The 27,271-nt window shown below is 39.4% G+C and overlaps 4 protein-coding genes across 6 annotated transcripts; 2 read left to right on the top strand and 2 right to left on the bottom strand.

Moving 5' to 3' along the window:
- Positions 1-365: 365 nt before the first annotated feature.
- Positions 366-3,088, bottom strand: LOC144061655 (dual specificity protein phosphatase 13A-like). 2 transcript variants are annotated; one of them, XM_077582287.1, is made up of 3 exons: positions 2,774-3,088; positions 794-1,011; positions 366-736 (listed from the first exon to the last, which is right to left on the bottom strand). In XM_077582287.1, the coding sequence occupies exons 1-3, from the start codon at positions 2,986-2,988 to the stop codon at positions 525-527; spliced, it is 645 nt and encodes a 214-aa protein (XP_077438413.1). In that variant the 5' UTR covers positions 2,989-3,088; the 3' UTR covers positions 366-524. The 2 variants fall into 2 exon arrangements, with proteins under 2 accessions (XP_077438413.1, XP_077438412.1); XM_077582286.1 differs by having other exon boundaries at positions 366-1,011.
- A 175-nt stretch (positions 3,089-3,263) lies between these two features.
- Positions 3,264-4,288, bottom strand: LOC144061971 (dual specificity protein phosphatase 13A-like). The gene is given in 4 exon segments (XM_077582937.1): positions 3,264-3,639; positions 3,716-3,930; positions 4,100-4,224; positions 4,226-4,288. Coding segments are annotated over 4 exon segments (612 nt in total). The 3' UTR covers positions 3,264-3,430.
- Positions 4,289-5,827: 1,539 nt separating this feature from the next.
- Positions 5,828-14,898, top strand: LOC144061970 (sphingomyelin synthase-related protein 1-like). Its single transcript, XM_077582936.1, has 6 exons — positions 5,828-5,950; positions 7,711-8,325; positions 8,444-8,539; positions 10,216-10,333; positions 10,462-10,612; positions 13,905-14,898. The coding sequence occupies exons 1-6, from the start codon at positions 5,880-5,882 to the stop codon at positions 14,207-14,209; spliced, it is 1,356 nt and encodes a 451-aa protein (XP_077439062.1). The 5' UTR covers positions 5,828-5,879; the 3' UTR covers positions 14,210-14,898.
- Positions 14,899-18,528: 3,630 nt separating this feature from the next.
- npy4r (neuropeptide Y receptor Y4) lies at positions 18,529-24,687 on the top strand. 2 transcript variants are annotated; one of them, XM_077582112.1, is made up of 2 exons: positions 18,529-18,605; positions 22,527-24,687. In XM_077582112.1, the coding sequence occupies exon 2, from the start codon at positions 22,600-22,602 to the stop codon at positions 23,869-23,871; it is 1,272 nt and encodes a 423-aa protein (XP_077438238.1). In that variant the 5' UTR covers positions 18,529-18,605; positions 22,527-22,599; the 3' UTR covers positions 23,872-24,687. The 2 variants fall into 2 exon arrangements, with proteins under 2 accessions (XP_077438238.1, XP_077438239.1); XM_077582113.1 differs by lacking the exon at positions 18,529-18,605 and adding an exon at positions 18,968-19,133.
- Positions 24,688-27,271: the final 2,584 nt, after the last annotated feature.

The following is a 27,271-nucleotide window of genomic DNA, read 5'->3' as shown; positions in this document are numbered from 1 at the left end:
AAAAATGTAAATGCTGTGATATTTAATAATCATATTCAAAGGGATCATTCTTGAACACAAATGTTATTATTTCTCTCTGATTTGATTGTTTATCTTCTTTATTTATCTTTATGATAATCTTTTACTCTACATATAACTTTTAAATACAAGTGATTAAAAACAGTTGCATGGTTTGAGGCGAGATGATTTTGAGATGAATGATAGAAGACAATTTCCTGTTTTTGCTGACTTTACAGTATTTTTTATTACAATTGCTATGCTCATGAATGACATAAATTATAATTAAGATTATTGTGTGCAGTTAAAACACGGACACAATGTGCATTCTTAATACTATATCTATTCATAAAAGAGATTGCAGGCTTTCTAAAATGTTATAAAGCAATAATGTATATACAAAGTTGTTGATATTTTGATGTGTGACAAGGATGGAGACATATGGAATTTGAAAGCACAACCTGAAGTGTTTTCCATACAAGATGTTTGTTTGCAGGAAAGGAGGTGATAACGTAGGCGGGGTCGCTTTAGAGGAGAGGACACAACCTCCTTTTGAAAGCCAACTGTTCATTCAGCTTGTGGAGAAGCATCAAGAAGTTCCGATTGGGGTATATAGCTCGTTTTAGCACGAGGTGCCTCAGAGCATCGAGGAGGGAGAGACGTTGACGCAGCATCAGGTACGCCAGCGCCAGGGTGGCTGAACGGCTCACACCCATAATGCAATGCACCAGAACTTTCCCTGGAAAGTCGCAGGAGGTGAGATTACAAATGCAGAAATTGGGTAACACATGCTTACCTTGGTGGTCCTTTAGGCCTTTATGGATGAAATCAGCTGCAGGTTTGAAGTACTGGCTAAGGTCAAAGTGGTTCGAGTCTTCTGCTGGGATGCCGCAGTAAACGCAAGCGTTGCCATAGAAACGTTGGTCCCCGACGCTTCCCTGCTTGGAGTGAGCTGCGTTGAGGACGTGAGTGATGCCCAGCTTGGATAAAGTCTTTTTATTCTGTGCTACAGCTCTTGAAAAACATACGTGAACACATACAAGCCAGTTTCATAACACCAAAACATCATCATAATAACCAATATCAACATTACAACTAGATTTACTGACTATAGTGTGAAGTCTGGTCTCCCTATCAACACACCAAAAGACTGTTCACCATGGTAACAATCAGACTTGACTCGGCCACTCAGTCGAATGACCGACTAACTGGCCTGTTTTATATCAAGCCATGACACTAAGTGCAATTACCCAAAATGCCGTAGGTCATTTCCAACAGTAGTTTTGAAACGAAAAGAACTCAACTGTCTGTTAACAGAGTCTGTTATTGCAACTGCAAGCCTCTATTATCAAGGAAACTGAGTTTGCTGTATGTTCCCTTGTGTTAATGAACTCTCATATGTAGTGCCCCTACAGATGAATAATTGAGACTATAAACTGTGTCCTTTATTCATTGCTAAAGACAATGTAGCTTTGATTAAGCAAACGGATTAAGCTAGATCACTGTAACAAAATGCAAAGTTTGAGCATCAACACTTACATATAGGAAAATGAGACAATTGTACTTAGATCATGATTTAATTAAAATCTATTAAAAACAAATTATTATTTTTAAATTTGTTGTTTCCAACTGTGCCTCTGTACCGAGCCTCCACTTCCAGGTAAAAAAAAAAGAAGAAGCTGCTTTTCCCTAGGCGGTATTGTGACCCGTTTTGGGCTTTTTAATGGTGCTGACCAAGCCATCTCAAAATAAAATACTGCACACGGGTTTTAAGAGACAATCACAGCAGCCAGTCTTAAAGTACCCTGTACGTTTTTATCACTAGCATTGATTGTGACTCACCGGGCCAGCTCTGTGAAATATGTTGAGATAGGCTTGCAAATTGGGCAATGAAGCTTACAAAATTGCCAAAAACAATGTTGTTTGCCTCAATTTCTAACATTCTATCTTTCTCTGCAATGATGGGGACAAAAACAAACTCCCTAAAATGGTTCCTCTCAATCATCACAGATGTTGTCTGAAATTAAATAGTTAATGTCTAAAGGATTTATTTTTCTGGGTGGAAACTCAATGTTTTCCTTCCAGCCAATCCGTGGAGGCAAGCTACTATCAATGGCATATGCAAATTTCGCTGCACGAATGCCCACTCCTGATTGGTGGACTGTTTTCACACGGCCGTGTTAAGAGTTTGTTTCTTGTGTCTTGTTTGCATATGCAAATTTGGCTGTGCGAACCCTCGCTCCTGATTGGTGGGCTGGTTTCACGCTCGTTCCTCGATTGTCAGATTTGAATGTTGTGTTTACTTTACAAACAGCAGCGGAAAAAACGTTGGACAACACCTTTCAATAAAGAGCCTAACTGAATTTGGATGCTAGCCAAAACAGCAGCACCTACAGAGGGGGAAAAAACTTTCTGGTGAATTAAATTGTCTTGACACTTAACACATGTAAAATGAGTGTGCTAAAGATTATCTTGCATTAGTTAGACAATGCTAATAAGGACCATTTATGTCCAGAACTCAACCGAGTTTATGGATTCTTTCATAATGACTATTTTTGTTTTGTTTTAAATTCCAGTTTCACTTGACATGCAACTTGGTTGTTAAAATAGTTTCAAAAATGCATTTGTGCCTTGTCCCATTTGAACAAATACAACAAATTATCAGTTGATTATTGTGGTCGTGTGTCGTGTAGAAGCTGTTTCAAACATAATATTTTTTCACTTAACCAAAACCAAAAAAAAAACCTTCTTGCACTAATACTGAGGCGTCACTCACATGTTTCCTATGTAGAGGTTTGGCCAGACTTCATCCACTACAGTAAGCTCCAGTGTGCAGGAATCCAGGATGAGTTCCAGTTGTTTAATGAGCGCCAGGTCCTGTTGCTCCTTGCACCCTGACATTATCTCCTCACAGGCACTGGACAACACCGTGTGTGTGTGTGTGTGTGTGTGTTTGTGTGTGAGTGAAAGAGAGAAAGTGGAGTGTCTCATCACTGCCAAAGGCTGCTTGCTGAAGGACACCAGCAGCTGCTTGTACGGACGTCGCTGGCCTCCAAAATTAGCTCACTGATCTCTCTGTGACTCCGTGTTGCTATTTGATGTTGCAGGATCGCCAAAGGTCAAAGTCGGGCATGCTGAGGTCACTCCAGCAGTGCAACTTCCTGTCTACTGCATCATACATCAACACTTATAATATGTTGACAAAACTAGTTCTAAAGACCATAATTGGCATGACATCATGACGCAGCTTTTGCTCAAACTATAAGTTGGTGTCTAAAATGGGTCAAAGGTCAGTCTTTTGGGGTCATAACTATGGAGTCTCTTTTATTCAGACCGATACCAGTACGAGTATGCAACTCTTGAGTAGACACTGATAGTCACCGCTTCTATCCTATCATTAATAGGATAATGCAGTATTCTACTGTATGGACTTTTATTTTGCCACAGTGTCTCCTTTGCTTTGTAGGGATTGTTGGAGGCGCATCAGCTGCTGCAGGAAGCCTCTATTTGGAAAGATCCAGCGTTTCTGCTGCACACACTTTATGGCGGAGAGGAGACTAAGGTGATGTTGAATCATCAGGTAGGCAAGGACCAATGTGGCTGAGCGACTCACACCCACAGCACAATGCACCAGTATCCTTCCTGCTAATGAAAACAAGTTATTGGAGTTTGTTCAACATCTTGGCAGGCTTTCACAGCACCATCAACATTACATTACCCCCTGATGTCAGAGCCCGGTCAATGAAGGCAGCAGCGGGGTAGAAGAAAGGTGAAAGGTCAAATGTGGGCAGGTCATTGGCTGGTACGCCGTAGTATTTCACTGTGGTTCCATAGAAGTCGTCACTGCCTTTACAGCACAGTTTACCATGTGAAGCATTAAGCACATGATTGATGCCCAGCGTCCACAGACCGAACTTGTCTTGAGACATGAACCTACAAACAACCAAATACATCATATACAAATAGAAATGATATACAGTATGTCCCAAGGGTCACTTTTACACTTCCCCCTTTCTATTTTGTTCCGACAGCTCAACGCAAAAGAAAATGGATGCCTGAAAATCAAAATAGTTCCCCTCTTCCTGCTAAACAGCGTACTTACATATCTCCCAGGTACAGGTTGGGCCACACCTCGTCTCCATGGCGACAGGAGCGAGGAGCTGCATGTAAAATCTCCATCAGCTCCTCGAGAGAGAGCCTTGTTGTCGAATGCTCACCCTCTGCCATCTTCGCTCACATTATCCTTCCTGGAGTCTTCAGTGTCGCATTTCACCGCTGACACACCACTCATGACTGCACTAAAGAGACGCTTAACTGAAGCACTCATACACTGCGTTGCCCTCCATGCACTTACACGCCACTTGACTTGACTGCCAAAGACAGGTGGGGATGTTTGGCAGAGGCAATCGCTTTAATGATTACACTTTCACTGTTTATTAAGTTTCAAAACAGGAGCGCTCTGAAAAGGGAAGTTACATTGAATCCAGATGGAAAAGTTTGATTAAGTGAGACACATTTGTGAAGCGGCATATTTGTTTGCTTGTCCATCTGTTTGTTATTTAGCAGGCTGCTTCATTTTTCATAGATGATGACAAACAGATAATTGGTGTCATTATGATTCAGGCGGGGTGCGTAATTCCATTGATGCTATAGTTACAGTGAAAATGTATTACTGTATCTGCATCATTGGAGACTTTACGCTAAATGTTGTTTAAGTTCTTCCTTTGTACCTAACACCCCTCTTTAATACTGATTTTGTATCTTATTTTTAGCACAATAAAAAACTTTAAAATATATATATATATATATATATATATATATATATATATATATATATATATATATATATATATGTGTGTGTGTGTTTCTATTAATTAGCTACTTTCTACAGAATAGCAGCTGTGAAAAAGGTAAATAAAACAACAAACGTAGCGGTGGCCTATTGACCTGGACAAACTACTGTATTTTATGTTTAAACCTTTATTGGGTAATGATTCAAGATCCATATTTGGTGATGTTCTTTTCAGTCAAAATGGCTACCACATGCTTCAATGTGAAACAGCAAAACCACAGTGGAAGCAGAGTGCCAAAAAGGAGCTTGTCCCTAAAGCCATGAAATAGGCAAAAATGCATATTTTCAAGAAATACAATTTTCAACGGCATTTTGTTTAATTGGGATATTAACAAATGGCATCTCTCTGATTCTGATTCTGAGTTCATATGATTTCATATGATTCAAAACAGAATAACAGCTCTCTGTTGTAGCAGGTTTGTGATCAATAAAAGAGATCTAGATTTCACACTGAGTAAATACATTTGTTAAATGAGATTACTGTATCTTCTTCTTTTGTTTTTTGTTTTTTAAATACGTTTTGTGACTATTTTGTTTGGTGGTACACTGTGGGATTTTTGTATGAATTAGAATTTTTTTTATGCAAAATGTGTTCCTTGGATTAAAGATTGGGAAACACTGCTTTAGGGACACAGAGATAACCTAAAAGTACAGTATATGATACTGATATATCTTTATGAGTTTATGTTTTTTTTAAGGTGATTACATAGTTGGAAAAAAAAACTCAGATTATTTATATATTCATTTTATGTTTTTTCCCTCTATAATAGGGATTACTTGGTACATCATATTTTTAAATGTGATGTGACAGTACAGTATTCATTACAGTTTACTGTAGTTTTATTTTTTCTTTCATTCTTTTCTTTTTTTTTAAGAAATATTTTTTATACATTTGACCAACAGGTGGCAGTTGCGCCTGAGACGCAGCCTTCAAGAAGCGCTCCTCTTGTGTGCTGTTGTTGGTTATTGCCACTTCCTGTTTGCCGTTGCTTGGTTGTGAAAGGAGAAGTAGGCATGAAGCACTCCTGCAATGCGAGACGAAGGCGTCTCACCTCCTCCTCCTCCCCCCACTCTGACACAAGCACTGACACTGGTTCTTTGGTAAGAAAAATGACTTCTACTTCTTACCAAAAGTATTTTATTTACACTTCCACACGTTTGACCTCACGTCATTTTTTGTTCCATTTGCTGCGTAATTTCACACAGTTATGTTATTGTATTAACAGTAGACAGTAAATTACTGCACTGTGCCGAGTTTCCTCGTTTTTTATTGGTTAGCCCTCACGGTGTGGTTACGGTTTTTATTTTAATTTTCAGTATTTGCTGTTGCCTTCCGAGTTACTTTACAGACTGAAAGGCCCATATTGTGCAAGTGAGTCTCATCACGTCTTGTGTGTCAGTGTGTGACTCAACAAGCAAAACAAGCTGACTTGACACTTAACACAGCCCATCCCAGAGGGCTGCTCGTGTTGCCACAGAGGTTTTGAGGGTTTTCTTTGCATATAGTGCACTAATCGGTGGGAACATTTGCAGGAGTTAAACTGTAATTTGCCTGAATCCATTCTTGCCCCGGAAACCATTATTGATATTTATTATATGAAACCTGGAACGTTCTGTCTAGAGATTTCAATGCTAGGTTATTAATTGCAATGAATTAAAAATAAAAGTTGACCATTTAGGTAAGTCACTTTTATTTATTATATCCATCCGGCCTTTTGGGACTTCCTGTTGATGTTGCTGCTGTTGTTTTTCAGCTGCTTGCTTCATGTGACATCCTTTGGGACGTGACTAATAACGTGGAATTTTTAAAGGAATTTAAGACAGAGAAGTTTTGGAAAGCCCAGTCTACTTTCAAATATACATTAGATTCTAAAACCCTTTACCACAGAGTTTATACACTTTTCTCATTACTTTTACATTTTATCACATGTCTCTCTTTAAACATTCTCAATGTTCTAATCTTCATAAATTTTATAAAATAGGCACATTACTGTAAAAAGATGCATGCAAAATTACACCCCCAAAATATTTCGCGAAAAGTGAACCGCGTTATAGCGAGGGAACACTATACTAAAAATACTATTTAAATGGTGACTAATATTGTGTTATAATTAAATTACACTGAAGTCAAAGTTGATATTTGGATGATATTGAATGTTAATGTGATTACCGCCTTGACAAACCAGTTGTCACAGTAAAATAAAGTACAAACAAAGTACCACCTAATGAAGCATGACAAGGTAAACTGACACGTGTGTTGACTTAGTGCACACTGCTGCCCGTCAGCATGCAGAGATCAGTTCTTGTTGACCTTTGAGTCAAAGGGAGGAGCTCAACAGGCTGCGCTTTGGTCATCTTATCTACAGGTTACAGCGCAAGGACAGTTTATTTAATCTGTATGCTTGTCAATAGGAGGGGAACATCAGATTGTGGAGTATTGATATTGTCAACGTTGATGTTTTTTTTCCCCCCAATATGAAAAATTTGATCTTCCATTCCACGAAGACTATAGCCAATATGCAGTCATCAAAATACAGATAATGGATCTAGTCTGCAGTAGTGGCTAGTCATCACATAAGACATCTTGACCCCAAATAACAGGCTTATTCATCCAGTTGCACTGAGTAGGTGTGAAAAACTAAAAATAACTGTCAGTGCAGCTCATTTAAGTGATGTAATGAACCTGTCGTTTCTTTCAAGTGATGATGACGCTAGAAGGCATCAGGAGACTTTGACAGTCAGCGTAGCCTCCTTCATGCTCTGAATGGCCCCTTTTAAAGCATCTGCTAAATCATGGAGTCATCTGTATTCTCAAGTGTTGTTTTGCTACTTAGTCTCTATGACTGTGTGTCTGTCTGCAGTGGCATGGCATCAGAGAGCAGTGTAAGTGCTTGGAACGACAAGCAGGTAGCCCAGTGGCTGCAGGCGGAAGGATTCGCAGATTATGTGGATCTGCTGTGTGGTCGCCACCGCCTGGATGGACCCAGTCTTCTGACTCTGACTGAGGCCGACCTACGCGGGCCTCCTCTGAGCCTCAGGCTGCTGGGGGACATCAAGAGGCTGGCCATATCCCTTCGTCAGCTCCAGAGACAGAACCAAGCCGAGCTGGAGGAGCTGGGTCTTCAGCCTCGAGACAGTCTCCCACTGGGGCCTCCCACGGCGGCCGAGTGGAGCTGCGACAGAGGCGACAGGCGCTGCAACGGAGGCGACTACCCCAGGGACGGCACTGAGCTCAGACAGAGGAATGGCGCTCCATCTGAATACGGAACCAGAGCGATATTGTGTCACTCACACTCCAATGGAAGATGTCGGCAGCATATGGCGGGAAGGCTGGACCCGGAGGTGTGGAAGACCATCTTGAGTGTCATTTATGTCTTTTTAGTGTTTGGCTTAACTTCCTTTGTTATGGTCATCGTACATGAACGTGTACCAGACATGAGGACCTATCCACCACTTCCTGACATCTTCTTAGACAGGTATCAGCTCTGAATGCATCCCGATAAACAACATATGGATTTCCCACTATAGTTCATGTGCACCTTGTCCCCATATCTAATCTGCATGCTGACACTGATATATTTTAACCCCTGACAGTGTTCCAAGAATCCCTTGGGCTTTTGCAATGGCTGAAGCCTGTGGCCTCATTCTGTGCTACATGCTTATGTTGATCCTGCTGCTTCATAAACACAGGTAACACTATTATCTTGACTCAAAATAAATTGAATAAAATGAATAACGAGGGGGGAAATGGTGGGGCTCTGCATTTGTGTTTGTCCGTTTGTTAGCTAGCAGTCTGCTTTTCTGCCTTTGAGAGAATGACAAAAGATGTTAGGATTACACTGATGGTATTTCTAGGATGTGAGGGGGGGGGGTGCTTCTTTTGAGACTCAATGGCGAAAAAAAGAGGATAAAGTCCTCTTTCCGGATTTAGAAATTGAATGCCTTCTTGCTCACCACAAAAGCTTCTTTCGCGCATAGAAGAGCCTGCAAAGTTGGCACATCGGAGCCATAAAGAAGCATTTATCCGCCTGCGCCTTTTACACAAAATCTAGCCAAGCGAGATATTGCCTCGACTGCGCGATAGGACCTCCTACATTCAGATAATTAAATGACGCCAACATCATGTCTCAAATTTTTGGATAGAAGTGAGGGTCGAACTTCACACCCTTGTCACAGGATTGCAGAAATGAAAAGTCTGTAAAAGGCAGAATGCAGAATGAAAGTTTGGGATCATTTCACACTTGACAAGGAAGATAAAGTGCAATGTGTACCACAACTGCATGCCTACCATTGCCAACACAAAATAATGTATCGATGTTATCTTATTTCGTATTGTCTACTAGGGCAGAACAATTTTTGAAAAATAATCGAATTATCAGTGCTGTTAAAGTGTTATCTCATTGATTAATCACAAAATATATCACATTAATCATATATTCCCGCAGATTAATCACATTATCAAGTTTGACCGCAGATGATCCTTCAGCTTGCCAGCGGACGGTTTCGTTGAAGGTAGCGCAGGTTGTGTTTGAGCAATAAACATTACTACATACATTAAAGTAAAACATGTAATAAATGTTTGCATATGACATTCTAAATATTTGTTCATGTCTTAACTACTGGGGTCATTTTTTTCATTATTATGCATGTAATTAACTGATTAGAAAAAGGAGGACGAGAGTGTGTAGTGGTTCAAAAAATGTTGAAGACGTCTTCATAACATTAAATGTCGAAAAAATTGACGCATAACAGGTTTGCTTCAAAATTTGCAGGCAAGAAATGTTGATTAAAAGCTTTTTTAATTAAGTGATTAATCAAAATTCTAAGATGTGATTAATCTGAATAAAAACTGTAATTGTTTGACAGCTCTACTAATTATACAAAAATGGCCAGTCAGCTCCACACACTCGATTCACTGACACCCACGTCACTCACCAGGCCAGGCCCCGCCTTTTGAAGCCATACACATTCATAGTCACAGATACTGCAGTAGAACAGAAGGATGGCAACCTCAAGAGTGCAAAAATAATACCATGCACATTATTGTGTTTAATAACGCTAAATCAATTTGATCCAATTAAATGATATGACAATTGATAGAATATAGTGGGAGAACGCTGGGCTCCACTTTATGGGGAAAATTGCCTGCCTGATCAATTTCATTCCTGTCATTCTGTGTTTGTATAATTAATACGGAGTAGCAATATAGCAAAATTGGGGAAAAAAAGGGGGGTTTTCTGACAGTATGAATGAACGGAGCTGAAGTTAATCTATGCTTCAAGAAGCAATTACTCACCATACAATTAATGCTTGGCAGAGGTAATAAACAATCTCTCCTCCCAACCCCACTTTTTTGTTGTATTTAGGTCCATTCTCATTAGGCGGTTGTGTTCTCTGATGGGAACTGTGTTTTTACTTCGCTGCTGTACCATGTTTGTCACCTCGCTCTCCGTGCCTGGCCATCACCTCAAGTGTGCCAGTAAGGTGAGAAGCTTCCATGCGCTTTCTGTCAATTCTGATTAGAGAGCTTATGAGTTGTTGTTTAGGAGCTTGCCGCTCCAGCTGTGAGTCACCGCATGACTGCCGCTAACTAGGCTCTCTTGTTCTCCCAGACGTACGGCGATTCGATGGAAAAGATACAGAGGGCACTGACAATCTGGGTGGGATTCGGGATGACTCTGACCGGTGTCCAAACATGTGGAGACTACATGTTCAGTGGACACACTGTCGTCATTACCATACTCAACTTTTTTGTGACAGAATGTGAGTGGAATATTTTTGGGGGTATTTTCCTTGTTTATGCTAATAGTGGCCATGGGGCGTGGGCTTTTATTTACTCAGCTGCAGATAGGGAGGCTTACAGTGTGTTGTGTGTGGGGGAGGTACATATTTTATATATATATTCATATATATATATATATTTTTTTTATATATATATATATATATATATATATATATTTTATATATCACGATGCTATCCTATACTTTACAATTTATTGACATAACAGGAAGTCTGAGAGAAGTTAATCTGAAGTCATAAACATGGATCATTTTGTGGAGTGTCCTGACTGTTTTGAGATGGGTTCGTTGATGGGCCTATCTCACTTCTCCTTCTCCTCATTTGTCATCTCTGTCAAGAATATGTACCTTTTTGTTGACAGAAGCGCTCTGTTCTTTGAGGTGCAGGTAGACAGCTGAGTCTTGGCCTGAAGAGATTGCTCGTCTCTCTCTGTTGTCATGACATGCACCTTGCTCACTGCTTGCTTGGTTTCCCCAAAACATGCATCAGTGCATTCTTCACTGGACTTGACAGAAAGTGCACTGAAGAATGCTGTTTTATAAATCTGGGAAACCAAGCAACCACTGAGCAGGAACATATCGCACCATTTTTCATTGTTGTTTTTATCACATGACAAGATAAAATCCCAAAGTACAACGGAATGCAATAATTGAAATGAAATAACTTTATCAAGAAATTTTTTTTAAAAATGAAATAACTTTGATTAACATTAACGTTACAGGCTAGGCTAGTACGAACAGATACTGCAATTATTAGCTAAAGTATTATGTTTGTGATTTCTCTACATTTGGAGTTTTTCAGTGATTTACATCATTTTATTGTCATCTTGATTTAAATCACTGGTACACTATTTATTGGCCTTTAAAGAGCCTGTCTTCACATAATGGGATTTGCTTTACATCATGCACCGAGTTTTCATAGACTGTTTACATGCTGTAGGTGCTGCTCTTTTGGTTAGCAAAGGAGTTGAATGATAGTGTTCATTCAACACCGTACAGTTTCTACTGCCTGATTTTTCTATTATTAGGGAGTCTATTTGAGGGAGCAGATAATGCAACTTTGTTAAATAACATTTTTTCTATCCAAATTTAGTCAGTTTTCATACATACAGCTGTTGTGCAACAAAAAAAAGTTACCCCCCTCCCACACAATCATTCTGAAGCATTTTGTAAACTGTGTAAAAAGGATTAAACAGACGGCAATGTGTATTCCGCAATGCAAGTTTGTTTTTGTTTTTTTAACAACTCGAGGCAAAAACACTCTGTCTGCTCGGTGTGCTCTCAGACAACATCAACGTAAGACACATCATGTCAAATATGACACAAGTTTAGTCATTTGAACGTTTAGTCAATTTTTTTCACTTAAAACAAGGACAAAATACTTTGACTGTGACAGCTAAATAATCCACCGTTAGGCCTAAGCAAGTGTGGTGAAACTGGTGTGATTGTTATTTTCAAGGCTTGACTTTTAACAGGATGTGTTGTTACGCCAATGTTGCCCCGACTTGTCCAAGTGTTGCCGAGCAGACCGGGAAGGTTCAATGCAAAATCATGAAATGTGGAGTCAAGTGTACCTTTCTGTCTGTTGAACCCTGTTTGTACAAAACAACAGGAAGTTCTACGTGCTAGCCATTTTTAAAAGATGGTGAGAAACATGATAGAAAATAAACAAGTCATTACTGATTTTTTTCTAATCAATGAAAACAAACACTTAATTATGTGACTTCCTTGTGCCAGTCCATCTGGAAAACATTTGTTCTCAACACATCAATCTTTCATAACCAACTATTTAATTTTTTTAAAGAGGGGTGGGTAATTGGCAATTAAAAGCCAGCCAGCCTCTTGTGAAAACATATTCTACTCCCTTAAGGGATGTCAAAATGGGCTCACTATCTCTGAGCTTGATGTTCTTAGCTTCTGTATTTACATTTCAATAGAGACTTTAGCAGCATTTATCAATTTTTTAGTAACGTTTAACCATCCAGATGAACAATTTTGGTGCAATTTAACATCTTGTTGGAAAATCAACACTCAGAAAGGACATTCATTAATAGTAGTATGGGGTGGGGGGCACATATTTGGTGTGACAATGACTGTTTACATTCAGCCAGATGGTGTATGTGGGACTGACTCAATGGCACAGTCAGTGCTCAAAGTTTGACTCATGGGTGTGTTATTTACAGAAGCGTAGAGCTGCCAATGTGGAGTAAACATTTTTGGCTGGTGAGTATGTTCGAACATACTCGCAAATACGTTCGAACATACTCGCATATACGTTCGAGCCTACTCGCATATACGTTTGAGCCTACTCGCATATACGTTTGAGCCTACTCGCAAATACGTTTGAGCATACTCGCAAATACGTTCGAGCATACTCGCAAATACGTTCGAGCATACTCGCAAATACGTTCGAGCATACTCGCAAATACGTTCGAGCATACTCGCAAATACGTTCGAGCATACTCGCAAATACGTTCGAACATGTTCGAACATACTCGCAAATACGTTCGAACATGTTCGAACATACTCGCAAATACGTTCGGACATACTCGCAAATACGTTCAAACATACTCGCAAATACGTTCGAGCATACTCGCAAATACGTTCGAGCATACTCGCAAATACGTTCGAGCATACTCGCAAATATGTTCGAGCATACTCGCAAATACGTTCGAACATACTCGCAAATACGTTCGAACATGTTCGAACATACTCGCAAATACGTTCGGACATACTCGCAAATACGTTCGGACATACTCGCAAATACGTTCGGACATACTCGCAAATACGTTCGGACATACTCGCAAATACGTTCGAGCATACTCGCAAATACGTTCGAGCATACTCGCAAATACGTCCGAGCATACTCGCAAATACGTCCGAGCATACTCGCAAATACGTCCGAGCATAGTCGCAAATACGTTCGAGCATACTCGCAAATACGTTCGAGCATACTCGCAAATACGTTCAAACATACTCGCAAATACGTTCAAACATACTCGCAAATACGTTCGAGCATACTCGCAAATACGTTCGAACATACTCGCCAGCCAAAAATGTTTACTTCACATTGGCAGCTCTACGCTTCCGTGGTTATTCATTCAATTACTTTGGCACATATAATATTAATTTAATCTAAATTAGGCTTTGAATACGCAGATGAAAGTCAGTTGATTTTCTCTGGTACTGTGAATAAATTAAGAGGATAAAATCCTTCTAATAATATCCTCGACTTCTCTTTTTTCCCCTTTGCCAGACACTCCAAGAACGTGGAATTTGATTCACACCATCTCTTGGGTGTTGAACCTCTTTGGGATCTTCTTCATCCTGGCGGCACACGAGCACTACTCAATCGACGTCTTTATCGCCTTCTACATCACCACGCGCCTTTTTCTCTACTACCACACCTTGGCCAACACCCGTGCCTACCAGCAGAGCCGGAGAGCTCGCATCTGGTTCCCCATGTTCTCCTTCTTCGAGTGCAATGTAAACGGACCCGTCCCCAACCAATACCACTGGCCTTTTAGCAAACCCGCCTTCATGAAGACGCTCATTGGGTAGGCTGTAATGCTTGCCCTTTATTTCTCCCCCCATTCATCTTGATGTATGCATACAGAGGGCATGCATGAAACGTGTTCACCAAAGGAAGCCAAAGATGTTTGTACATTAAAAAAAACCTGCCTCTTTAGCCTAATAACTTGATTTTTGCACATGATATAATAATTATTTGTGTGTTGGGAGGTCTTAAGGATGCACTGAACACATCCTGGATGAAGTACACAAGTATGGGTTTGCCTTATTATGTTATTACCACTGTGGTGTTCCACTTTAAAAACGGTGTGGAGTTACATGGTAAGATCACTTTTTGGTAACTATGCCGTTTTTGCTACCAAAGAAGCTTCTTCTGGACAGCACTTCCTATTCAGCAAGAGTTCCGGTGTTTATTGCCATACTCTTTTCTTTTTCTTTTTTGTGCGTATGTGTGTGTAATGACATTTGAGAACGGAAGCTTTTATCTCTTATATGAGACGCACCTACTCACGTCAGCAGGAAATAAATGTTTACTTTGTATGCATTTAACGTGATTGTTTACAATTGATGTTTTTATTTGCAATGCAAGTGATGATCTCAATGCCTTTTGGCTCAACTACCCAATGTTTACAGCAGCAGGCCGTTTTTATGTTTTATACTGACTGCTTTTTCAATAACAGTAGTTTTTGCTTTTGTTATATAAAGTTGATTTTAAATAATTTGTGGATTGTTTTTAATTAAAGTCACGTTTCTGTTTACTCTTAACAACTGTGCCTACATATTTGCGGTGGGATTCTGCAGCGTCCAGGTGTGTTTTCTCTAAAGGAGAAAGCAAACCAATAATGACTTTCAGTGTTCACCAGAACAGAAAAGATTGCACTCAAAATATCAATCAAAGGGGGGGGGGGGGGGGTAGTGACATTTGATGGGAGTTGCTTCAAATGGTCGGTGAGCAGACTTTTAATCAGAGTTGGAGTAAACGACTAAAGGTTCTGCCTCCTTGATTTGAGTTGTGCAAGTTATAGGTCATATTAAGGCTGAGGAAAGTTTTGAAGTGATTTATCTTGGTCTCATAGGCACATATACATTTTCACTGTAGACAAGCAAACATTCACTCACATTCACACCTATGAATGATTACGAGTCTTTAATGATCATGCTTTTTTTTTCATGGGAGGAAGCCTGAACACCTGCAAAAAAAAAAAAATCCACACAAGTACAGGTAGAACATACAAACTCCACAAATAAAGGTCAGAACTGAGATATGAACGCTGAACTTCACTTTGTCACTGTGTTAATTGTGTATTTTCATACACAAATTAAGTGTGCAGCAAGGGTTGGACATCTCTAAATATAAATGTAAGCACCGCTGCTAGTGTTAACACCACATTAGAGGTGCCCTTGCTGGACCGCAAAAATTTTAAGTGCCGTAGCAGGTGATGCCTTGTTGCCATGGCAATGACAGTCAATTCCAGTTTCTCCCTATTATAAACCAGAATACACCAATGTACATCAGTGTTTTACAGCACAGTTATTACTTTGTCTCTCAACTGGCATGAACTACAGCACTGGTTTCGTTTTTTTGGATTTGTCTAAGTCTTAGAGTCCCGTCATGCGTAGCAGTAGCACTGTACAGTTTGGAGAAAAAGATTCGAATGAAACCAATTGAGGGCGGCAGAGAGAGAGAGGTTGCTTGCTTGGCTGAAATTTACTGACATCTGTGTGTGCGCATCTCTTCACCAGCTGATGAATAAAACATCCCATTCCCTGCCAATGGCAAGAAGCTCTGAAGAGGCTGTGTTGAGACAGGTGCGTGAACGCAGTGTGACAACAAACGTGTGGAAATGTGCCCACAGTTTTCTATTCTCTCAGGCATCCTTACTGTCTAACATTTGGTTGTGGCTGCGTCTAACATGCTCCTATTTTCCTTTTTCCTCTACTTGCTGCTGATGTTGATCAAAGACTTTGGTTTTTTGAAAAACCCTCCAAAAGCTGGGTTACCATGACAACCGTGATTAGGCGTATGATACAGCAGCAGTGTAGCTATTTGTGTCCTGTGATTGAGAGCTCGATTCCTCCCACATGTAGCCCACAGTGGATGAATTAGCTTTCAGCTTGTGTTTATCCCATTACATATTGTAGTTTTTACAAACACACGCACATTTTCCTGCATAAACACAATTCACAATAATCACAGTCAAAGCTGCAAAGTTAGATGTGGGACTTATTTGCATATGTCAATTATGAAAGCAAACCTTATTCTTTAAGACCATTGTGGACATTATATAAATGTTATAATACCTATTCCTATTTATGTAACTGGCAAATTCATTTTCATTGTATTACTAACAGTTTAGGTCCCTCCAATTGTACTATAAAACATACTGTATTAGTAATATATGCTACCACTATGAATACAGTGGTAGCATATATATTTGTATAATTGAAATTACAGTTGATCAAAAATCAAAACGCTTGTATTCCCACTAAAATAAATGGAAATATTATTAATCCGTTCTGGCCTTTCTGAAAGTTTTAATGAGCAAAATAGCACTCAATAATATTGCATTTTTATTAAATCATACATTAATTATATAATTATACATAATGTAAAAAGTTGACGCTTTTTGCCATGCTTTTTGCCACGCTTTTTGCTTCAGTTAAATGGTCATTATGCTGCTCCTTCTGTTGTGCACACCTTGGCCAGTATAATACAGACCAACAGTACATGGAGACAGGAGATGCCGCAACTCCTCAGAAGTATATTTTACCCTAAAGACAGTCGAGTCACTAAACTTCATTAATATTATTATTATTATTATTATTATTAAATTTTCATTATTTAAATGAATAATAATAAATTCAAATGTATGTAAAAATACATATAAATATGTTCAAAATTATTATTATTAATAATAATAATAATAAATGAAAAAAATTAAAATTATTACATATTTATTATTATTATTATTATTATTATTATTAAAAATTTGTTGATGTTGTTGTTGTTTTTTTACCTAATTGTTTTTAAGGGTGTAGCCATTCTTCAAAAAGGATTACAGTGGTGCTTCTAGATTGTGGCAGTACACTTCACTCCATCCAGCCACCATCATTTCAAATGGTTTCCTTGCAGTAGAAGGACAATATTAGTTTGGTAACAGTAATGAGCCATTTGCCAACTGCCACAAAAGAAGAGCAAGGAAGAACAATACATTAATGCTCATATTTTCTGTGTTGAAAAATTACATGGGGAGCAAATGTTACAACTTTGTTTTTATACAGTCAATACTGCTGAGTGCATTATTATGAAAAACATATTAAATATATATTTTTCATTTATTTATTTATTTTCAAAATTAATTGAATTGAATCCATTCATTTCAACGGATAAAGCTGATTTGTGATACAAGCATGATCACGGAATGAATTGACCATGAATCTCAAGGCAACAGTGTGACAATTGTTGTATTGCTTGGGTAGCCTACATGTGTTGTCCAACCATTTGTGTACAAATATCGTACCCGTTGTGGACAGGGTTCAGAAACGTGACCATTGATGCTATTTGTTAGCCCATCTATCTATGGCACTTTCTATTATGTGTTAGCATTAGCATCAAACTTGGCAATAATCAGCTTGAATGGTCTTTTTTTGAAGAATTGTTCCCTCATTCAGTCTCAGAAGTTTGAGCTCGCAAGTCAAAGGGAAAAATCGATTGAACAATGGCTCGTATCCTGAAAAAAACCCAAGTTGACTCACTTGTATCTCAAGGAACCACTGTACAGTATATACAATTTTCATTACACCACACTATTCTTTAGTGGCAATAAAGCCTTCAGACTTTTCGTTTTTTTTCCTGTACTGTATTCAGTTATTACGTTTTGGTGTTATTTATAGCTTTTAGGGGCTGAGAGACTACTTTAAATGCATGAGAAAAGCATACTAAAAAAGTATTAAAAAGCTGCTGTCTTATCTTGTTCCTGCACAAAAAGTAAGGCTATGTAGATTTTAAGAGGAGCAAGGTAGCTGTCAACCATGAGGTCTGGCACAGACAAAATATATGCTGATAGTATCAATAATCCAACAGTTGCTAGAGTAACCCCTGTAAATATGTAAATATATGTAAAATAAAATAAAAAGATTTCTGGGGGCTCCTCGTGCTGCCAGTTGCGTTCTTGTAACATCCAATGCTGTCCAATTTGGCAGCATGTCATTTCCAGGATGCAATTGAATACAATCACCACAGTGTGACAGCAGAGCTCGGCGCACCGAGGGTCTCGGCAACCCGGAGGGGCTCCATCAGCCCAATAATAGCCAAACTCCTCTCAGCTCTGCCTCTCACTGAGGCATTATGCTCCTCAGGATGCTCTGCTCCTTCTCCAACTCGCGTCTATGGATTCACACCTGCATGGAGTATCAAATCCTACACGTGAGTGCTTGTTTTTCAAACAGTAATGCTTATCTTTTTTTTTGTATTCTGTCTGGATGTGAGTTTTTATTTATTTATTTAATTAAAACAGTCACAGAATTTCAAGAATTGTTGAAAGGTGATTTCCAACAACAAAGCAGCATTTAATTTTTTGCTTTCTAAGAACATGCATCTACTTTCTGCTTAGCTAAATTCAGTAAGTTGCACATACTGTGATGAAAAGATATTGCAATGTATGGTGGGGTAATTGCAGGAATGGTAACACACACACACACACACACACAATAAACCCCAGCTGTGAATAATGAGGCTGGGATCATTACCTTGGGTCAAGCACTTGGTCGACTGCTGTTATCCAGCATCTCCATGCAGTAGGGGAGGAGGGATTTACAGTATGTGAATAGCATCAGTAGTTGAGCATGCATGTGGAAATACTGAGAGGGACATGTTGGACATGTGTGTGTGCACATGAATTCACAGATTAGCCGTGCCGCCGTGAAGTGAAGCAGGGGAACCTATGTGGGGATGGTGAGCACAATTTACAGCACATGATAAAATACCAAGAACTGAAATATTTATTTTACAGCCACAACATGTAGTATACTGAGATTTTTTGCGTACTATTTAAGTCGAAGAGCTACCAGTTGCATACACACTTCTGAAAGAACAAATTTGCTAGAACAATAAAAGTTGTACAGCTTGTACAGCTCAATAGCTGGTAGTTTTTTTTTTTTTTTTAGAAAAGCAAAGCAAAATAATTAGACCATCTCACTGGTGAGCTATTTTTAGAACATACCCGCGAGTTACTTATAGTCCTTGGGGGCTACCTATGTTGCTGACCTCATGTCTATTGCATGACTGTAATCACAAAAATAGATTAAGATTGGAAAGGCGGTCATTAAAAAAAATAAATCAATTCAATTCAATCAATTTCTAACTGTTGGTCTACAGTTTTGGTCAAATTTCATTTTAATTGTATTTTTATGGTCTTATGAGCTGAGCTGACATATATGTATTTATTTTATGTAATTTTAGCAATTCAAGTATATTATTTGATTCATTTTTAACCCCAGGTTCTGTCTCATTCCTATCTTTTTTTCAAATTCATTATGGTAATATTCTGTCTTTTGAGCTAAGACGATTTGTTTTCTTATTATTCCTCGAAGTCCTTCTAAACTAACCTTCCTAACTGCATGATTGTGTGATATGACGACCGTTAGTGTGAAGTGATCCAAAACATCATGGGACCAACACTGGTGCCAATGCTAATTAAAATGTAAATAGATTAAAAATTTCTGCCGCCCAACACGTATTTAACAAGCAATGCTACAAAGTGGGTGTGCGTGGGGTAAGCGGATGGGTGGGGTTGGTGGGGTAATTTATCCTCATCTGAAATTCATTTATCTTCATTTAATTTTCTGTCATTGTGGGCTGATATAGCGGTGATTAATGACTGTGCCTTAAATGAGAAAGGAAGAAGATGGTGGACTCTGCGGTGCCAGGTCACATTGCGCTCAAATACTACATTACAGACTTGGCTGCAGCTTCCAAGACTGTCACATTGTTTTTTTTCTTTCTAGGACTTACTCCGTCTGCTCTATAATGGCCGTTTTTTTTTTTTTGTGGTGTAGCCACATCAATTTTCTGCCACCTCGCCTGCAGCTTGCTCAACACACTGACACAGTGCATTAGTATTGATGCACTGTGAAGTGACTGATCGCAACAAGTACACGCCTTCAACGCAAAATGACAGGCTCATTGTATGTGCCATGCAAGATTTATGCAGCAAAGGTTTCAGGGGAGACATAGACAATCCATTTTTAGGATTCTGACAATGTCATGCCCTTTTATTTTGACACGTGCTATATTGTGCTACTTGGGAAGCAGAAGCCACTGCCGGCGTTGTGTACACGGTCCGTTGAGTGTCATAATGCTTTTCACGTTTGGCCTGAGTGAGGGATTGCACATGTCACACACAATCCAGATGGATTAGCAAGTGTACTGTACATGACATTCAGTCGTGTGAAATCATCTTTTAGAGCAGTTGTGCGGAACCTTTTGTTCCATCACTGACTATCAAGTCCTCTGTAGGAAATGTATTAGTTTTGGATTTAATTTTGTTTTTGTAATGCTGTGATTCTCATTGTGGTACATGGGTTCCCTCTTGTGGTACACAAGAAGAGTTATTACCAAAGTACTGTACGTACAGTTCAGTTGTATTTAACCTTTTTTTTTTTTAAACTGGTGCATTTTTTTTCTAAGCTTTTCTGTACAATGCATTTGAATTGGATGAATATTAAAATACATATTTTAAGTTAATAGGCAATATTTTTTTTAGATGGGCCTTGGTGTAAAAAGTTGGAGAACCACTGTTTTAAATGCTTTGCTGAATGTAGAAATGCTGTAACAGCATAATGTATCCCAGCTGGCCAATAAGGGGAATTTTCATAAAACTTTACAGCAGTTCTTAACTAAACACTAATGAATTTGTCATATAGGAGAATATTTCAAAAGCACTCTGCAAGCCCACAAGTGTCCAAAGTGATGTTAGCACCGGTGCTATAAATGGTGTCCTGGCTGGTCCACTCCATTTGATAGACTGCAATAGATTAGAAGACAATCTCGAGTCGCCACGGTGATGAAAGAGACACTCTTTTTCTTATAATGAGCCAGTGGGCTATTCAAATGATTATGTAGCTGCTGTTTAAAGGTCAGATTCAACATGAATCCGCTTTATGGCAGGTTTAACACTAAATACAATGGGTTGCGATAAAGCCTTAGGTATACAGGTAATAAAAGGGTAAGCTACTTCTTTGTTTGGACATCAATACAGAATCAAAAGTTTGTGTTTGTTTTTCTGGTCCTATTCCATTTTATTCTGAGCTGGATTAATGGGCACATCAGTTTTAGGTTTATTTTAAGAAAAACAACTGATGTATTTTTCAGTATCGGGCCAGTACCCAGCCATGTTTCAAGGTATTGGTACTCGCAACAAAGGCGGGTACCAGTGGCCCTCTTGTGGCCATTTTACGATCAGGAACTATAGCAAATCTAATAATGGTAATTATTTGGGATGGGTAATTACAGATGTCAATTATCGGTACCGGGCTGATATCCGGCCTTATTGGTATTGGTACTCATGACGCTCTTGTGCCTGTTTTACGATTAGGAACTAGAAATTAACCAATCTAATACAGTAATAGTAATTATTAGGGAAAGACGAGTATCGATACTAGGTATCGGACTAATACCTGGCCTGGCCTTATTTCAAGGTATTGGTACTCGCGAGTCGTGACGACGCCCGATGCCAGTATCAGCGGCCTTCTTGTGGCCGTTTTACAATTAGGATGTAGGAATTAGTCAATCTAATAATGATCATTATTTGGGATAGGTGAGTACCGATACCTTGGTATCATCAGAATCAGGAACTAGAAATCACAAGAATAGAAAATGTCCTTTAATTTCCTGCAATTTTAAGGGGAAATGCTATAGTGGGATATATAGGTCTGTCTTTAAAATTGTGTTATTGTTTTCTTTGAAGACATTTTATGTGTCAAAAGTGCTAGTGGTATCGGTACTTGGTATTGGTAAGGAAGTAAAGATCACAACAACAAAAAATCATAATTCGTTGTATGTATTAGTATGATAATTATGACTGTAAATATAAATATAAATCTTTCCAGGACTAAGTGGAATTATTGTCAAAATATGAAACATTGAGGTCCACCGATTCCTTGCAATTGTGTTTTGTACAAAGTAGTATTTCATGCACAAAGCAACTGTATTAATTAATTATTAATTATTATTTTAAGATTTTTTTTTGAAGATTAATAAAGTCTACATTTCATGTTTTTAAATGCAACCTGAGCAGACCTTTTGACCTTTGAGTGATGTTGCTATGTTCATCCCCCTCCATCACAGATGCCGATAACTTGCTAAGGGTTGAGATGGATGTCTTCATCCTGGGGCTTGGTGACCCTTAAGTGCTGGCGAGATGTCCTTCAGTGACGACGCGAGCCAGCCCCCCACTTCCGCGCCGTCCCTCAACCACACGCCGTCTTCACGGCCGCCGCCGTGGGAGGAGGCCGGCTCAAACGAGACTCTGCTCCCAGACCTGTCGGGCCTCGGCCACGACGAGCAATGTCACACGTCTCCCGTCCTCACGGCGTTCCTGGTGGCATGGTACAGCGTCACAATGGTGCTGGGCCTGGTGGGCAACGTTGGCCTTATTTGCATAATTACCCGGCGCCGGGAGAAAGCCAACGTCACCAGCATTTTCATCTGTAATCTGTCATTCTCTGACATTCTGGTGTGTGTCTTCTGCCTCCCTTTCACACTCATATACACGCTGATGGACCACTGGGTGTTTGGGTCCCTGCTGTGCCGGCTGGTGCCCTTCATTCAATGCATGTCCGTGACCGTCTCCATCCTTTCCCTGGTTTTTATCGCTCTGGAGAGACATCAGCTCATTATTAACCCGGCAGGCTGGAAACCCAGTATTCCGCAAGCCTACGCGGCCGTGGTCGTCATCTGGATTCTGGCCTGCTTCACCTCCTCGCCTTTCCTGGCCTTTCAGCGGCTAACGAAAGAGCCCTACGCCAACGTGATCCTTCCCCAGTATGGTCTCTATCACGAAACGTCACCCCCACATCACGTCCCGCCTGCTAACTCATCCGCGCTTCACAATTCACTCCATTTTCACAACCTTCAGCCACCCTTGCACATGGAGGCCTGTCTGGAGCACTGGCCCTCTCAACATCACCGGCTGACCTACACCACCTGGCTGCTGCTTTTCCAGTACTGCGGCCCTCTGATTCTCGTCCTGCTGTGTTACGTCCGCGTGTTCGTTCGCCTGCGTCACCGCAAAGACATGCTGGACCGTGCCAGGACGCCCGAGAGCCAGCGCATGACCCACAGCCGTCGCATCAACATCATGCTGGTGGCGCTGATCACGGCCTTTGCCCTGTGCTGGCTTCCGCTCACCATCTTCAACGCCGTGTCCGACTGGAACCAGGAGGCGCTCCCCGTGTGCCACCACAACCTGCTCTTCTCCCTCTGCCACCTCCTGGCCATGTCGTCCACCTGCATCAACCCCATCATCTACGGATTCCTCAACTCCAACTTCAGGCAGGAGGTGAAGGAGGTGCTCCAGTACTGCTGCTGCCGGCCTCTGGAGGCGGAGTGTGAGCGCTTCCCAGTGTCCACCGTGCACATGGAGGTGTCTCGCACCTCAATGCCACTCACCTGCAGGACTAACTCTGTTTAATAGTCCAGATGGACACAAATCTCCTTTTACACTTTTAAATGGAGCTTCAAGTTCTAATCTTTTCATAACGACAGATTACAAGACATTTTTTTCAGTTTTTTAGTCTTAAATAAATAGTGCAGTGTGCTAATAGAGGGGTGGGCAAACTAGCATTGACACTATCACAGATACACCACTGATCTATTCTTGTCGTTTTTGTTCCTAAAATTGGTTCATTAAAAAGTATTATTTTCTTATTAATTTATGTCAGTTGCGAACTTTTAAAAATATATTTATTGTAAACAATACAACAATAATATACACACACACACACGATTAGTGAAAATACACGTATAATTGATGCCCATTATAAATATATTGAAAACTGCATTGACCCAGTATCTTAAATGTGGCCTTTAAGCAAAAAATAAATAAAATTTGCACATCCCTGCCATATTACAAAAAGAACTTGTTACTATAAAGTCTTGAATTATCAGTTTTAAATGAAATGAGCCTTACATGCATTGTTGCACTGCTTCATTACAACTAACTTTCTAAAACAATCGGGCAAAATCGGAACATGTCTTTGTAATAAAAGTTAACAAAAGCCCAATTGTCTGATGTCCCTGAAAGTTTATCCTGTAGCAAATATCCTGTAGTGTGGAATGTGTTAAGAGTGATTTTTTTCTTCTCCCCCAACTGCTCAGAAAACGGTCAGACAATGTTGTATGTTAAACATGGAATAATGAACGGACCTACAACCAAAGACAAAAGATAGGTTGAGAAGAGATATCTGCTAACTCAGATTGGGATGATTACTTCCACCAAGAAGCACACGAGCAGGGGTGCTCAAGTTCGGTCCTCGAGAGCCCCTATCCAGCCTGTTTCCCATGTTTCCATCCTGCAGCACAGCTGAATCTAATGATCAGCTAATCAGCGAGCTTTGAAGAAGCCTGATAACGTTCCTGATCATGAATCAGGTGTGTTAGTGGAGAGAAACATGGAAAACAGGCTGGATAGGGGCTCTCGCGGACCGAACTTGAGCACCCCTGCACAAGAGCGTAATACAGTATTGGATTGATTGTTGATGTGCACAAGTGAATGCTGAATGAAGCCAAATGCACCGCTTAGGTGAAACAAACGTGCTGTGAGTCATTCTCAATGAGCTTTCCGTCTAAAGTTAACAGATTTCCATTTACCTTCAGCCTTTTCCAACCTAAAGCGAGGTAAACGCATCCCGATAATCAGGGCGAATTTGTGCTTTTTCCCATTTAATCAAGGTCATCAAATGCCCATTATAAATGCATTGAAAACTGCATTGACCCAGTTGTGTAAAAAATAAATATATTTTGTCATTAAAGGCTTGATTCTCATCAGCGATTATAGGCTATTGTAGTGAAGGGTGTATTGAGAATATTTTTTCCTTTGATCTGCTTGAAAAAAAATCAGGCCAACAATGGTAAATGTTAAACTTGTTCAATAAATCCGATCACAAATCCTTATGTGTGTGGGCAACACTCAGTTCGGCCCAGCCAGGGACTCCATGATTGTGACGTAAATTTTTTAAAAAAAATAAATAAATAAAAAGGAACGCTAGCCAATTAAGACGTGACCTGACACAAATACAAGAGCAACTTGTGCACAATATGTGTATAACATGTCTCCTAAATCATTCGCCACAATACAAATGACAAGGAGAAGAGTTTGCAACCAAATTGTAGTTTCCAAGCTAACAGTGACTCTAGCTTCTATTTAATCTACTACCACTACTCTTTCTTATTCTTTGTATTTTCTACTAGTCTGGATGCCATTTGGCACCATGCTGCCTCTCACAGGTCAGTCTTGGTACTACGATGATCATCTAGTTTAGGGTAGGAGACCTAATTGTCAATAGCACTATCGCTATATATATATTAAGTACATCACACACTATAACAACTGAAGGAACATACACAGTGGTTGTTTTTCTTGTCATGATGTGTGGGGTCTCTCTCACACCTTTAAAAAATTGCTTAATATGTTGAAAATCTATGCGTGTACTACCCCGCTTAAAACATTGGCGGGGAACTAAAAGCTTACGGGTCACACAAAACACAAGAGCATTCCAACACCACAAAATGTATTTCTAAAAACATCATAAAACCTTAGAGTACAGTTTGCAGTCTGCACTGTGCACATTATACAACAGTGTATACGTTTTCGGCCTAAGAGTAGTCAAAATTAACTGTTTCAAATGTATATGCAGCATGACATTGCTTTGACTTAAATATGAAAGGAAATTGAGATTTAGTCTTAGAATGCATGTCATGTTAATTCATTTGTTTCACTAAAGCAGGGGTGGGGAGCCATATACGAGCATTAGATTTGGCCCACCATACAATACAAAAATCAAACAAAACATTGGATGAACTGTTAGAAAAAGCATAACACTAACTCACAAATGTTCATAATAACTTGTTTGAATGTTGCATTATATTTTGCCCTTTAAAGACGTTCTAACAGCTGAATTTGCCACTAATACAAAAAAGGATCCCCAACCCTGTTTTAAACGCTGCTTGTTTGTGCAGAAATCTCTGCATGAAGTCCTCCAGGGCATGTGCTCTTTAATTGAATATCTTTCTGTATTTGGTGCAAGGTTAACATAAGTGCATTTACGTGATAAAAAAGACAAAGGAAAAAATGTTTTTATTATGTAAATTTAATATTTTTCCTGTATGTTTAATTAATTTTGTATGTATCACATCTGTGCTGCATGTGAAATGTGTTTAAAAGGGGAAAAAAATGACACATGTTGTTTGTTGGTAAATAAACAAGTAAATAGAGTGTAATTTTGCTTTATTGTTTTGCTTGTCTTTACAGTTTACAGTTGGTACAAAGCACAATTCAATCTAACACAGCCACTTATCATTTTATAATTAAAGAGGCTTTTTTTTGTGTGTGTGTCTATAATACGATGGGATAGCACTGGGCAGGTGAGCATGATAAACAAACGTAAACAGGGAGGATGTCATTCTTCTTCTTTTTTTATTGATTAATGCAAAACATACAACAATAGCCGTTCTTAACAATGACAAGCTAATGACTGGAACAATTGTTGACTATACATAACAAAAGAAAACAAATAAAACAACATGCCATGGGAGATAAGTTTACAAAAAAACACCAAAAAGTTTACATAAATTGTATGCCTTGATAGCCTTTTGGTTACGAGAAAACTTAACAGTACATCTTTCCAACCGTTCAAAATCTCAATTTTTTTCAGCAATAAATTTACCAATGTCACTCCAAAAGCTTTGGACAAAGCCAAAATAAATGAGTCACTGTTTCGATCTCCACAGAACAGAAAGTGCATTTCTCATCAATATCTTTCTTGAATGTTTTAACAATATAACCATTTGAGGGGTAAAACCTATGAATTATT

The sequence above is a fragment of the Vanacampus margaritifer genome, chromosome 12, assembly GCF_051991255.1.
Source record: "Vanacampus margaritifer isolate UIUO_Vmar chromosome 12, RoL_Vmar_1.0, whole genome shotgun sequence".
Taxonomy (NCBI): domain Eukaryota; kingdom Metazoa; phylum Chordata; class Actinopteri; order Syngnathiformes; family Syngnathidae; genus Vanacampus; species Vanacampus margaritifer.
The sequence above is the reverse complement of the archived record's forward strand: the minus strand, read 5'-3'. Positions and strand labels throughout refer to the sequence as shown.